The sequence below is a fragment of the Akebia trifoliata genome, chromosome 4 (genome assembly GCF_017979445.1).
Source record: "Akebia trifoliata isolate Shusen 1 chromosome 4, ASM1797944v1, whole genome shotgun sequence".
In the NCBI taxonomy this organism is placed as follows: domain Eukaryota; kingdom Viridiplantae; phylum Streptophyta; class Magnoliopsida; order Ranunculales; family Lardizabalaceae; genus Akebia; species Akebia trifoliata.
In genome coordinates this window covers 43,349,851-43,365,923 of record NC_141378.1, presented here as the reverse complement: position 1 = coordinate 43,365,923, position 16,073 = coordinate 43,349,851, and the positions used below count along the sequence as shown (strand labels likewise).

The window sequence follows — 16,073 nt, the reverse complement described above, 5'->3', positions numbered from 1 at the left end:
TGCTATTCTATCTTACAAAGCAAATGACCGAATCGGTCAAACGGCCTTATGAGCCCTTTCTTCCTCCCTTCCCTTTTGGTTCTTGTTCTTCAATTAGAGTTTAAAGTTTATTTCAAAATGAAAACAAGGGTGTAAACCTAAATTTAGTGATGTAGGTATTTTTATTTTGAGAAAAAATTATCTCATTTAATGCTTCCTCTCATCGTCACCGTGATAATAGATGATCAGAATGGGCCAATCCGAAGGATTGGATCACTCGCAAAACCTATAAGGAATGGAATATAACTTTCCGGATCAAGTTTTTATCGGATTGGATCTGGAACCTAAAATTGAGATTCTTTAAATTAAAAAAACAAAAAAACAATCCAATAAGGGTCCATGGCCACAAATGGTAAAATTTGGAATGAAATTGGGATACAAATGTTTAAATTCCTTAAAGCATTCAGGAGAAGTAATTTGCACAATGAAACATGAGTTTGAAACCAAAAGCTTGAACTGGAAAATTTCGTAAACAGATGAGCACGATCAATTAACTGAGGACATAAATTCGAGAGGCAATATCTTGAACCAACCAATCGAATCCCTCAAGCAGTCCCTCTCCGGTATATGCACTACAGCCCATAATTTTCCAATGTCGGGTTTTGTCCATGGCATCTAAATTGAGCACCTGTAAAAGTACAAGATTCTACTAAGCTACTCAAGAGCTCAGATTTGCCAAATTTTCAACAAAAAAAAAAAAAAAAGAACAAAAAACATGGATAGGCAAACATCTTTTGTTTTCAAACAAATTAAAACAGATGAGATTGAGAAACAAGTGTACTAAACTTGTGTGACTCAACCTACTTTCCACTCAATTTGAGAATATGGATCGACCTTAATCTACTCCATCATAAAGGCATGATCTACGCCTTGTCTATCAGAAGGTTTGAAATCTTGTGACGAGGTAATGTCTCGGTTGGGAGAAAAACCGAGAGTCCCGATCGAAATATTTTGAAATATTCTGACACTCTAAAACATTTCGTGGAAATCTGAAATCTAAAACATTCCAAAAGTATTTAATATTTCAGGGTCTGTTCCATACCTCCCTATCAGATGAAACATTCCATAACTTTACGCCATGGTGTTTAGAATAGGTTCACATTTGCGTTCCAGTTCCCATTTGTTTTGTTTTGTTGTTTTTTTTTATCAGTAACGAAATTTATTGATGAAGTGGTTGAGATGACAAACTAAACAGGAATAAGGACAGAACTAAGGAAAAGAAATACTACAGACCCAATCCCATCTTGCAACAAAATCATCAAAAAAGCACTCCCCCTTAACTCATTAAACACCTTACACCATTAAAAAATAAATAAAAAAAATACAAGAAAGAGTCTTCACAGTCACAATGAGGACCTTGGGCTATAAGCTATTGCAATTCAAGATTTTAGTAACTGCTACCCAATTGAACAAATCACATTCTAAACAAAACATTTCTTACTGGGTTAAACCGATTATTAATTAATAAAACAAAGTCTTGTCTACAGCTCCGACTTGTAACCAGAACCTTTAAAGCATGATACCTCTATTTATTTCAGTTAAAATAAGGGTAATTTTGAGTTGACATGAAAATTAGAGATAGCTCTTTGGTTTTCAAACTGATGACAAACCCTCTTTACTACGGCTTCCAAAAATCCAACAAAAATTACCAAAATGCCCTCGTCTCCAATCTCTTGCCAAAAGCCCATCGTCACCAACCTCTTCAAAAACCTCATCTTGTTCTGGAGTTTCAAGATTGAAGGATGTATTTGTGTCTTTTTTTTTATTGGTTTCATATAAAGATCGGAACTGGGGCGTATGTTACTAGTTTGAAAACCCAAAATTACCCTTAAATAAATCATGCATGTAAGACTTTGTAGGTAAGATTTAACAATGCGATACTCAAAGATCATGAACTAAATTATACTATCAAGTTGAACCCCTTACTTTAGCAATTTCATCTGGTGTAAGAGCACCTTGTATGTCCTGCTTGTTTGCTAGTATCAGTAAGGATGACCCCGATAATCTCTGTTCAAAACACAAACATAATATGCCAATTCATACATTTTATCTAAAAAAATGAAGTCCTACACCAACAGTAGAGTACATAGTTCAATATCCGAAACCACCAAAAGGCAAAAGTAGACGGCATAAACGACAAAAATTCAAACCTACTGAGAACAGATTCCCTAAACAATACGGTAAACTCCTACAATAGTCTGTGATATCCATTCTTCTTATGTGAAGATTAGAGGTATCAATGGGCAGGTTCGGGCTGGGCTTGGTTGAGCCCTAACCCAGCCCTAAAGAGGCGGGTTCTAACTAGACCTGCCCTACACTAGTATAGGGCCTAAGTTGACTAAGCTCTATCCTTAGCCTAACAGACTGGGTTTGGGCCAAATAAAATGACAAAAGTTCAATATTTTTAATGAAAAAATGTACTTTTCAAATATTTTTTTAGAGCATCATGCAAACACCAGGCCATTCTTCGAGAGAAACAACACGTTGATGTTATCGAAACACTCAATAGTGGCGAGCATTATAGAGGACAAGGGCTAAATCATGAGATTAGCTTAAAACGTCCTGAGGATACACGTTGGGACTCACACTTTGATACATTGATCAGTTTGATTACCATTCTCCTCTGTGATTGGTGTGTTTGGATCTGTTGTAAAGGATGGTTCAAATTCAGAACAAAGAGCCGAAGCATGTGTCTTTCTGGATTCAATGCAATCATTTGATTTGCATTTAACATATATCTGATGAAAAATATACTGGGGATCACAAATGAATTATCAAAGATTTTTCAACGAAAAGATCAAGATATTGTCAATGCTATGACTTTCGTCAAGATTTCCAAGCAGCGACTGCAAACAATGAGACGATGGGTGTGATTTGTTTGTAAAGGAAGTTTCTTCATTTTGTGCTAAATTTGATATCATTTTCCCTCATATGGGAGATAAGTTTGTAGCTTGAGAGTGGCGACGATGTGGAACTGAAGAAATGACAAACTTACGTCATTATCGTACTGATGCAACTTCAAGAACTTAACAACTATTTCACTGAGGTCAGAGGCGGAGCCAGGATTTTCTACCAATGGGGCAAACTATAGTAGCCAACTCAACTAATAATATCAATAACCTTACCAAAAATTTTCAGCAAGAATAACAAAAGGAAGTGAATACATTGATTTTTTGTATAGTACTATTGAGAAGGGAATTAAGGACCCCAATAAACAGAATATATACCGAAAGGATTTTCTCAAAAATAATCTCATTTCGTCATCCACTATAAAATTTCTTTACAATTGTCCTAGACGAAATTTCATGTTATGAAAATGTTTCATGATCACCTCATTGTCAATACTATTAAAAATATCCTTCTCAATGTATGTAATCAAACAATCATTCATCCACTCATCTCCCATTCTATTACCTAGTTGATTCTTCAAAATATGCATTGCAAAAAATGTCCTCTCAACAGTGGAAGTGGCAACTGGTAAAGATTAATGCTAATGTAATAAGTAAATCAAATGATACAAAATGTCTTTTTTTGTTTCAACCATCTTCTTAGCAAGACCACTAATCCCATGCACCTCTAAGAACTCACTATTTGAGCGCATATCAATGATGTAAGTCTCAAGCTGGTTATCAAGTACCATGAGATCTATTGTAGAAAATTCGACTGGATAAAACTGAATGAGGCAAATGAATTTTTGTTTTGTCAAAAGCATAAAATGAATCATTTGGATTCAAACATGCCACACAAAGAAGTAATTCGGTATTCACCTCAGCAAGGGCGGAATCAGGGGGCAATTGTCCACCTTGGATTATTATTATTATTATTTTTTTGAATTTTTTACCAAGGGTTTGTAGGTAAGTTTTCCACAAAAATTAAAGATTTTTATAAATTAAAAAAAAGGATGTCTTAAATATTTTTAACAAAAATAAGGGATCTATTTTTAATTTGATAAATTTAATTTATTTCCCCAATTCTCAAACCCGATTGAAAGTTAGGTCTCTTTTGTTCTTTGCAACTTGCAAGAGAACAAGCCTGTAACTCAAAATCTTGATTGTCTCTCCTCTTGCTTCTCAAGTCCCACCTATCGTTTTTCTTCTCAAGTCTCACTTGAGTCATCTCTTCTCTTGGCTCTCATCTTTGAAGAAGAAGAAGGGCAAGGAAAAAATCTTCTTTTCCAATTATCCTATTTTTATTGTCTCTCTTAAAGCGTGGTTTTAAATCTCAGTGCGGTGTTTCTTAAAAATAATTATTTTTGTGGTTTCACCATGTGACCTTTGGATGCAAGAACACTTTCTTCAAATTGAATAATGGCTTCATCTTCATGAAGATTGAAGAAGACAAAGTGTTTGATAAACCCTTCATGGAAATTGAGTTTTGATCCAATTGGTTTCAAATCTGAGTTATTAATTCTGATTTTTGCCTTCAAAGAAATAGAATCTGGTTATTTGGCTTGAGAACATCCCTTCAGTCCAATAGCAAGGTTTACAAGCTAAACTGTGAAGGTGTTTATGTTTTTTTTTTTCAAACGAATAGGCAAACCAGATTCTATTTCTTTGAAGGCAAAAATCAGAATTAATAACTCATTTGAAACCAATTGGATCAAATCTCAATTTCCATGAAGGGTTTGACACTCTTCAATCTACATGAAGATGAAGCCATTATTCAATTTGAATAAAGTGTTCTTGAATCCAAAGGTCACATGGTGGAACCACAAATTTTTTTTTTTTAAGAAACATCACACTGAGATTTAAAATTGTGCTTTAAGAGAGACAATAAAAATAAGATAATTGGGAAAGAAAGTCTGAGAAGATGTTTACCTTGCCCTTCTCCATTTCTTCTTCTTCTTCTTCTTCAAAGATGAGAGGCAATAATGCAAGATCACAAGTGAAGTTGCAAAAGGCAAAAAGAGAGACGACTCAAGTGAGACTTGAGAGGCAAGATTGCAAGAGCCAAGAGGAGAGACGAAAGAGAATCGGAGATTTCAAGTTATAGGATTGTTCTCTTACAAGTTGCACAGAACAAAAGAAAACCATAAATTTCAATCGGGTTTGGGAATTGGCAAAATAAATTAGATTTATCAAATTAAAAATAGATCCCTTATTTTTGTTAAAAATATGTAAGATATCCTTGTTCTTTTTAAAACTTATAAAAATCTTTAATTTGTGTGAAAAAATTACCTACAAACCTAAGTGAAAAAATAAAAAAAAATCCAAGATGGGCAATTGTCCTCCTGGCTCTAGCTCTGCCCCTGCACATAATTATATATTTAATGATGCTAAATAAAAGTCTAAAAATCATTGTATCTATTGACAAAAATAACACATTATTTAAAAAACTAAAAATCGTAACATTAAGACATTATTATCAAATCCCATATCAAACAATATTTATGAATCCAATCACAAACAACCATAAGGCCATATAAATTAACCATATTACTATAAACAAAAATAAAATTTTATTATTTATTTCTTTTGAAAAATGTGTTTAAAACGTTAAAAAAAAAAACGAGTTTAAAACATTAAAAAAATGTTTTCAAATGTAAAAAACATATATTTTTTTAAACTGAGTTTTTTTTGTGTTAAATGTTTTAATCGTTAGAGGTACAAAACACGTTTTAAACAAGACTTTTCAAAACAAATAAAAAAAACAGAGTTTTTTGGGACTACGGTCCAAAGTAGAAATATGGAAGCTTCATATATGTAGAAATTAGCTTGTGCAACAAGGACGCGACGACAAATGCAAACAGAGTACTCTTCAGCATCTGCTTCTGTTTTTTTTATATAATCACTTGTGTCAAAGGCATAAGTGCATTCTTTTACTTCCACCACTAGAGAATATATATATATATATATATATATATATATATATATATATATATATATATATATATGGGAACGGTTCAGCAGCCCTAAAGTTTGCCAAACATTTTTCAAAACATGGGTTAGAAGCTTTGGAATGAGCTGATTTTTTGTGAGGATGATCTCTCCGGTGAAGAGATCATCCTCTCCAAAAATCAGCTCATTTTGAAATTTCTAACCCTAATTTACAAATTGAAGAATCGTGGACCGTCCAATTTTTGTAAATCACTTTTGATGGGGTTAGAAGTTTTGGAATAGGCTGATTTTTGGTGAGGATGATCTCCTCATCATAGAGATCATCCTCACAAAAAATCAGCTCATTCCAAAGCTTCTAACCCATGTTTTGAAAAATGTTTGGCAGACTTTAGGGCTGCTGAACCGCTCCCATATATATATATATATATATGGGTCCCGTTCAGCACCAAACATTTTGGCCAACATTTTAGCCAACCATTTTTGTCCTACATGGGTTAGAAGTTTTGGAATGGGCTGATTTTTGGTGATGATGATCTCCTCACCGTAGAGATCATCCTCACCAAAAATCAGCCCATTCCAAAACTTCTAGCCCCATGTTTACAAGTTGAAAAATCGTGGACTGTCCATTTTTTGTAAACCATTTTTGATGGGGTTAGAAGTTTTGAAATGGGCTGATTTTTGGTGATGATGATCTCCTCACCGTAGAGATCATCCTCACCAAAATTCAGCCAATTCCAAAACTTCTAACCCATGTTTTGAAAAATGTTTTGCCAAAATGTTTGGTGCTGAACATTTCCCTATATATATATATGGGAAATGTTCAGCACAAAACATTTTGGCAAAACATTTTTCAAAACATGGGTTAGAAGTTTTGGAATGGGCTGATTTTTGGTGAGGATGATCTCTTCACCGTAGAGATCATCCTCACCAAAAATCAGCCCATTCCAAAACTTCTAACCTATGTAGGACAAAAATGGTTAGCTAAAATGTTGGCCAAAATGTTTGGTGCTAAACGGGACCCTATATATATATATATATATATATATATATATATATATATATGGGGGCGGTTCAGCAACCCTAAAGTTTGCCAAACATTTTTCAAAACATGGGTTAGAAGCTTTGGAATGAACTGATTTTTTGTGAGGATGATCTCTATGATGAGGAGATCATCCTCACCAAAAATCAACCTATTCCAAAACTTCTAACCCCATCAAAAGTGATTTACAAAAATTGGACAGTCCAAGATTCTTCAACTTGTAAACTAGGCTTAGAAGTTTCAAAATGAGCTGATTTTTGGTGAGGATGATCTCTTCACCGTAGAGATCATCCTCACAAAAAATCAACCTATTCCAAAACTTCTAACCCCATCAAAAGTGATTTACAAAAATGTTTGGCAAACTTTAGGGCTGCTGAACCGCTCCTTATATATATATATATATATGTTTTTTTTTATTATCAAACAAGCAGGTTAGAGGTTAATAATTATCAGGTGAAGGCGGGTTTTCAACCCAGGTCGTGGTATCAACAGTAAACTTTACCAATTTAGTGAACTAACACCTTTGAAAATTTATGTGTCCATTGCCGTACCCTTAACCAGTCTAGATGCTATTCCACAGATATGAAGGAAAATAAAAAAAGGCTCTGAAATTGTAGGGATATGTTCAAATTTTACAGTCTGGTCATGTAACTGGTGGGTGCAACCATGGAAGTAGAGGACATAAATAAATGATCTGAGTCCAATCATCGTCAGTGGACCCTACCTCTAAATGTTATACGTGGATTGTGCCTACCAATCCATTGATCTAAATTTAACTGCAAGATCTTAACCTTCCCATATAGAGCTAAAACTTAGTTGGCTAAAAAGAATAAGATCAGCACCTTAACAGTCAAAAAGTGTCCCCAGTTCTGAGTCCGATGTATTACCAAAACAATTGTTTAGCCCCAGGTTGGTAAGCCATGGTCACATAGCATGAGGGGTGCAGTCCATTGATGATTATTGAGTCCCATATCTTTTTCTATACAAATTACTGATGGGAAAAAAGAAAAAAAGAGCTTCTATTGGCACAACAACTTTGGCTAACGCCACCCCAAGATGTGTGCTAATGCTTTGGTGATTTACATATGAATTGGGGTGGCTTTAGCAAAAGTTGGTGTGGTAATAGAATCTCTCTCAAAAGTTGGTAGAGTGAAAGAGTTGAATGGAATAATAGTTGGAGTATAGATGCTAAAATGTTGATACCTCTTCCTTCAAAAGATTATCCAGCTCCATTTTGCAATCATCTAACCTTCTAACATCCGAACTATCGACGACCCATACTAATCCATCAGTTTGTTCAAAGTAGTTTCTCCAATACGACCTAATAGTTTTTTGGCCACCAATATCCCATATATTAAGGGTGTACCTGACATAATAGCATAAAATGAGATATCGGAGTCCTATATGTAACAAATATCACATATATAAGTACTGTGGGGGGTAAAATCTGTGAACCTGTCGATTCAACAGAACTCCCCCAACAAACAATCATTCTTGAGTAGATACGATCCAAGGGTGGAGCCAGAATTTTACCCACGTGGGGGCAACCAAGAGCAATTTTTTTTTGAGGGGCCACTGTTATTTGTTACAATAACTCATAAATTCTTATAGACTTTGAAAACCTTGTGAGGGCAATGCCCCTATTGTAAATCCACCCCTTATACAATCAATCACATACGTACGCACACAATCATAGGGAAGAAAAGAGGAGAATAAGAGAAAATATCAGACATAAAAGCAAAGCGGTTACAACAAGAAAAGCTTAAAAGGTGTAGTGTGTATGGGTATTAATATTTCCATGAATAAGGTGATAAATCCAAGTTCTTTTAGGTACTTTAAGCCGAATCAATTTTAAAGATGATGGCAGCAGTCAAAGAGAAGTAGGAAGTGAAAAAAATTAGAAGTAAGAGTGATAGCACCAAACCATTAGAAGATGCGATATTACTATGTCCAATGGTGATAAATCAAAATAATTTTCTGGGGCTAAGTTGTGGGGGTTCGAGCAATGTAGACCTTTTAAAGGTCCAAGACCAAGGTTTTATAGACAATCTGTTGGTCTTGATTGCACAAGATTGGGGGTTATCAATACCATCATATATTCAATTTTTTTATTTTTTTATTTTTTTGCATTTTGAAACAATTCGATTCAACCTGTACAAAGTCTGAAGGATGCACCCTCCTACATGAGTAGGTAATAGAAAACAAACCCATTAAAGGTCTAAGAGAAACTCCAACAGACTTGTAACCTATCATCAGGTTCTCTATAGAATAAAGAGTCAAACACCAAAATAATAGATCCAACAGACTCGTCAACTGTTAGAGTTAAACTAGAGAGTGCTTCTTCACTCGCTAGATCTAGCTAACAAATCCCACTTGTTATTCATTAAAATAACAATATAATTTAAGATTTTAACAATTCACAATCTTTTCATGCTACAATGAAAATGTTAAATTGTTTCACCTTTTGACTGTCATAATAACTAAAAAACGGTTTTTTTTTTTTTTTTTTTTTTTTTTTTAACTTTTTACAATGGCTAAAAACAAACAGTAACATTTTTTTTTTATAAAATGCAATTTACAATCTTAATTCCCACAACCTCTATTTTTTTTCCTTTCTAATTTTTTTTCATCTACAACAGGGATGTTCATAGAGATGATTTTACACATCTCCTCCAAGAAATGCACACATACTATGGAGCCAACGAAGATTATCAATTTCCGATCAATCAACACAATTTCCTGCACAATCTTATCAATTTTCTCCTCAATCATCACAATTCTCCACTCGACTAGAATCCAACACAAAAAAATGTCGAGGTGGTAATTTTACCATTGAAGAGGACTTCCTTTTGTCGGCATGGCAAAATATCAATTTGGATGTAATGCAAGGGAATGAGCAAAAACACAAAAATTATTGGGCACAGGTGTGTGATTTCTTCCGCAAACACAAAAAATTCAATTATGATCAAACTCAAGTTTCTCTAATGAATCGTTGGTTATAGATCCAACTGATTACGAATAAATTTTGTGAGTGTTATGCCCAAATTAAATTAAGAAACCAGAGTGGTATAATTGAGCAAGACAAGGTAATTTGTTATATTTAAATTATCAGTGTAATTATTTTTTGTATATAATTTTCTATGATACTTATTTTAATTTTAATTTTTCAGATTGCTAATTCGAAGTTTTTATACCAAGAGTTGTACATTGTTGGAATGTATTGAGGCGCCAACCAAAGTCGTTGGAAGATTGTCAAAAAAAAAAAAAAAACCAACAAAAAAGTACAAAAGCTCCACTTCTCCTTCTACTCCAAGGACTCCAATGGATCTTGGGGAAGAAGATGTCCCACATGCAGATTTTATTGACTTAGAAAGACCACCGGGAAGGAAGGCTGAAAAAGATCGTTTAAATAAACGAAAGAACAAAGAACGTGGAAATGAGCATACAAATCCGTTAGTTGCAATGTTACTACAAGAAATTAGGAAAAAAAAAAAAGAAATATTTGAATGCTAAGAAAATGGAAATGTATGAAAAAACATATATCCAAGAACAAGAAAGGCTTGCACTTAAGCAAGAAAAGATTCGAATTAAACAAATTAAAGAGGATGAACGAATAATATTGATAAATACGAATGAAATGCCTCAAATACGAGCAAAATATTATCGTCGTCGTCAAATGGAGATTTCGGCAAGAGGATCTAATAATTCTTTAAAAATTGTAATTTTTTGCAATTATTTTATTTTTGTTTTAGAAATTTTAATTTCTAGTAATATTAGTTTTTGTTGCATTAATTTGGTGTAATTGTTCATATTATTTAATTTCTAATGCTTTATAGTAATATTATTTTTATTGTGCCAATTTGATAGAAAGACTAACAATATTAAAATGTAACTTGCTTACAAAAAGACTAAATCATACACCTTCAAATTTAAATTACAAGTTCCTATAACTTCCTTGTAATTGTCACAAGTGCTCAACTAGGTCAACTTAAAGTTGAGAATGGGTTTCTCTGTCCCGAATGCGACAACGACATTGAATGAATTGCATAAGTTATGTCGTACACTCATGTGACACTGTTATGCAAGGATTTTCATTGATTGTGTCATGACTTAAATCGAACCTACTGACATCTTGTCTATCTTCAACGATCATGTTGTGCATTATAATGCATACCTTCATGATATATTTGAGTGATTCACGCTTCCAAAAACATGCAGGTCTATGCACAATTGCAAAATGTGCTTGGAGTACTCCAAATGTTCATTCCACATCCTTCCTTGCTAACTCTTGAGCAGTAGCAAAATGTTTTAACTTATGTTCTTGTGGAGATAAAATTATCTTCACAAATGTTGACCATGGGGGATATATACCATCTGCAAGATAGCATCCCATTGTATAGTCATGACTGTTGATCGAGTAATTGACTGGAGCAGCACGTCCTTCATCAAGGTCGGTAAATAGATAAGACTGTTCAAGCACATTGATATCATTGTGAGATCTCGGTAATCCAAAAAAGGCATGCCATATCGAAAGGTCATATGAAGCAACTTCAAGAATTATTATTGCTTCATGGACATGACCAACATACATTCATTTCCACACAGTTGGACAGTTCTTCCACTTCCAATCATACAGTCAATGCTTCTAGGAAACTTGCAACTTTCTCCTTCAACTAGCAATCTAGTGACGTCATTTGGTGGCCTCAAGTATTCATCAGAAAAAATTGAAACTACCGCTTTCTCAAACTTTCTGTTGTAATACTTTCGCCAATCCTCACGTCCACAGAATCTGTTGCTATTACTCTGAAAGCAAACATCCTCATTGCAACGGTAATCTTCTGAAGGGAAGACAACCTGAGGATCCCAGAAGCATTTATTTTTTGGATGGAGTATGGGTCGTGAGCTCTAACTACAGATTGAATGCGGAGAAAAAGTGAACGATTCATCCAAAACCTCCTTCGAAATAAACTTGGAGGATACACAGAATTTTCAACAAAGTAATCACAAAAAAGTCTTTCATGACCTTGAACTCGATCACGCATGATGGTTGTATGACCTTGAGTAGAACCATAACGTGGTCTTGCTCGTCTTTCTCTATTGTGTTGTTCTTCTTCCATAGCAACTATTGTCAAAATCTCCACTTCATCGTCAGAATCAAAATCGTTAAGAAGCATATTGATTAAGCGATTGTGAGCCATAAAAAACACAAATAATGAAGCTTGGAGAATATGCAATTAAAATGTATGTGGAAATGAAAGAAGTATGTGATTTTATAGAGAAAAATGAAGGGAAAACCAAAGGTTAAAAATAAAAAGTGATGGGAATAGTCAAATTTTCAATGTGGCAGGAAAATCCAAATTTTCATTTTGGATCGAAAATAGAAAGTGGCGGGAAAAGTCAAATTTTATTTTGGGAATGTAGTTAAACATCGGTGCCAATGGATTAATCAATGCATCAAGACAACATCCTTGTCAATTTGCATTAATGGAAGCCCATATGGATATCGAAAACCGAGTAGAGGTCTTACACATGTATATCCATTCATTGTCCACTTGCCTATATATTATTTGTACTAATTTGTTGTCTGAAATGTTAATAGAAAAGTATAAAGTGATATATTTATGACCAAGGCAGCTCACATACTATCCAGACGGTCCCTGATATATCAACAATGTACCTCAATTGGCTTCTATCAATCATCTGCTCTAATTTGAGGGTGTTTTGTTCATTTAATTGAAACTACATTGCCACCAAAAAAGGAAAAGAGAGTACCTGAAGACACATGACATGATCAAATATATGACTCTAAATAGGACTTAATAGAGAAATGGGATTATTAGGAGAGTCCATGTTCTCTAAATGGGACTTAATACATGGGAACTAGGAGGGGAGAGAGTGGGTGGTGGGCTCTTTACCTTATCCTTGTTCTTTCTTGTTAGTATGTTCGTTTTTGATCAATCCGATTCGAATTGTTAAATTTTTAGAGTGGAGATCAAAATGGAGCCTCGGGAAGAAAAGGGTGACGAAAAATCCAGGCGGATCCGAACGAAAGGTTGTTGCCTTTGCCATCAATGCTTGCTCTGAGCCATGTCATTATTGCTTCTACAAGATAGGGGTCGAGGGGTTGGAGTTCATAAGCATAATCGATTGCTTGAGGAATATATGGAAAAATTGGTAAGGAATAGCCTTGAGAAAGAGTAAGATCCGGATCATCACTCCATTTGCAATTTGTTGGGGTATTTGGAAAGAGCATAATAGTCGCACCTACATTGGAAGAGGGAAGGATTGTAAGGTAATGATTTTAGCTATTGAGTGTTGTATTTTCTTGGTCCAAAGTTTTCAAGGAGTTTAGAGGGGTCTTCTTTGAGGATTTTGTTGGTAATTGGGAAAGGGTATGTTGTATTGCTATTGAGTAGGCTCTTTTGTATTGGTTCTCGCTTGGTTGGTCATCTCGCCCGATCTCACTTTTATTAATGAATCTTTGCTTATAAAAAAATAAAAATAAAAAGAGTAAGATCCAGATCATGTCACGGAATTATATTGAAACTACATTTCCACCAAAAAAAATGAGGAAAAGAGAGCACCTGAAGACAACATGACATGATCGAAGAGAAATGAGATTCTTATTGACGAACCCAATATTTGGGATAAGGTATAGATGATGATAATGACGATGCAAGTCACATACATTTAATAAAGAGTTGATGAGTCATGCATGCTCTGCAAGCAAAAAGAATAAGCTTTCATATCTACAATTAGCGTTTAGTGGAGATATGATTGCAGCTCTAATTAAACCCCCAAAAAATCGAAATATCATAGATTATAACCTAATCCATTCCAATTCACTATGGACATTGTTTATTCGACGGATTGCCTCTCAGAACAAACACCATAGTTAACAGATTTTCTTATTTTTTTACAATAAGGACAGACACCCAAAGATGTCCCCTGTTAGTGTGGACATCTGAATGTATCTCTAATTAAACTGCCCAAAAATTCGATCTACCATTTGTTCAATGAATTGCCTCTCAGAACAGAACCAAGACTAAATTACCAGATTTTATTGAATTTTTTACAATAAAGTCAAACATACCCAAATCAATATCACATTTCTTGTGAATAATGGATAAAAAAAATATTCTTTAAAGAAGGCAAGAGAGATAAAAGGGGAAAAAAAGAATATAAGAAAAAAGAAACCTACTTGTGGTAGCTAATGGTCTTGATGTTGAAGCCCAAAGTGGGACTGATAATGCTGGTGTCCTCTCCATTAATTCTAAGAACTATTGTAGTCTTCCCAGAGTTATCAAGACCCCTATAATTAAATTAAATTAAATAGAGTTAAGAGTGTTAGAGAGAGAGAGAGAGATAGAGAGAGTGGGAGAGTGTTAGAGAGAGACTTACACCATAAGAATTCGCATCTCTTTCTCTTTCCTCTTAATTTTTCTAATGATGCTGAGAAGCCCCATTACACAGACACCTTGAGATCGAATCAAAAGCAACGATCGATGATGATCTACGGCTTCAACCTCACACAGACACCTTAACCAAAGTGTTTGGATGCTAAGAGAATTCACCGAGTCCCTCCTTCTTCCCTAAATTTCAAATCCCTAAAACTTCCATGAAACCCTAGAAACATTTATATTTTTACTCCATAAAAACCCTAGAAACATCTTTTGTGCAAAAATGGAGCTTCAAACTCAAAACAAAGAGAGGAATGGAGGAGTTGCAACGAGTAAATAGAGACCAACAAAAATATTGGTTCAAGGAGAGAGAGAGAGAGAGAGAGAGAGAGAGAGAGAGAGAGAGAGAGATTACTGGTTAGAGTAGGTGCTGCGACAGCGCGATCAATGTTTCTCAACGTCCAACTTCACAAAAAAGACGACAGGTTTGGAAATTGGAAAGGGTATGATTAAAGGGGCACCCCAATTCTTACCATGGGCACTCCAAAAAGACAACAAATAAGGTGAGAAGATCATCTCACCAAAAATCAGCCCATGACAGAAACTTCTAACCCAATTAAAACTGATTTATAAAAAAAAAATAATAATAATAAAATAATGTACGGTTCTTCAAGTAGTTTTTAGGGGTTAAACATTTCGAAATGGACTAAATTTTGGTGAGATAGACATTTACACATAAAAAAAAATAAAAAAAATTGGCTCATTTCAAAACTTTTAACACATATAAAACAAAACAATTTGACTATGGTATGGGATGCCTTTAATAGTATCCATTTGAAAAGTTGGTGGTTTTATATTTTCAAGTTGAAGAATCGTTTGAAGTTTCAGTATGGGCTGATTTTTTGTGAGGATGATCTTCTCATCGAAAATCAACTCTTCTGAAACTTCTAACCCATATAAGACAAAAAAAAACTTTGGTTATGACGTGAGTGTCTTAGCTAAATTGCTAGGTGCATTTAACACGCGTCATTTAATACGGTTATTGATGGATTGATAGGACTAGGGGTGTCATTGGGTTGGTTCCACATATATCCAAATTAGAACCTAAATAAACTTTTGATTTCGATTCTGGGTATGAAAATTGACCCTACAAATACCTTATACTCGGGTACCCATTAAGATAGATAATTACTTTTTGAATGATAAAAGAAGTAAGTATTCAATCAAATAAAAAATCATTTATAAATGTAATAATTTAACTTGTAATTCCAAAATTGAAAATTAAAATTAACAATGAATTCTTCAAGCGAATCAAACTTTTGAAAATAAATCATAGAAAATTATGATAAGGGTCATTTATTTGTTGTCGAAATTGTATAATATGTTCAAAATGAATGGACGTTAAGTTGGAGAAAAGGTAAAAAAATAAACACTTTATATATATATATAATTTTATTTCAAATACATTTACTTCAAGATATCTCTTTTTTTGTACTTAATTTAATTACTAATTTTATTATAAATAAAATAAATTTAATAGTCGGGTATTTGAAGACTTGGGTCCTTAAAATAGCTACCCAGAACCATACCCAAAAATGATAAGTCTATTAAGATAGACCCAAAATTGACTAATCAATTTTGAGTGCCCATTGCCACCCTTAGATCGGACCTATGTTACCTAGTTCGTTCGGTTTGAATTTGGGTTCAGGATTCGTGGTTTGTCACCCTAGAATGAACCTGATTCATATGGGTAGGTAA

At 34.1% G+C, this 16,073-nt stretch overlaps 1 protein-coding gene across 1 annotated transcript; it reads right to left on the bottom strand.

The window, feature by feature from the left end:
- Positions 1-381: 381 nt before the first annotated feature.
- On the bottom strand, positions 382-14,724 carry TTN5 (ADP-ribosylation factor family protein). Its single transcript, XM_086441289.1, has 5 exons — positions 14,317-14,724; positions 14,117-14,227; positions 8,119-8,281; positions 1,966-2,046; positions 382-667 (listed from the first exon to the last, which is right to left on the bottom strand). Exons 1-5 carry the CDS (start codon positions 14,379-14,381, stop codon positions 530-532), a joined length of 558 nt encoding a protein of 185 aa, XP_086297415.1. The 5' UTR covers positions 14,382-14,724; the 3' UTR covers positions 382-529.
- Positions 14,725-16,073: the final 1,349 nt, after the last annotated feature.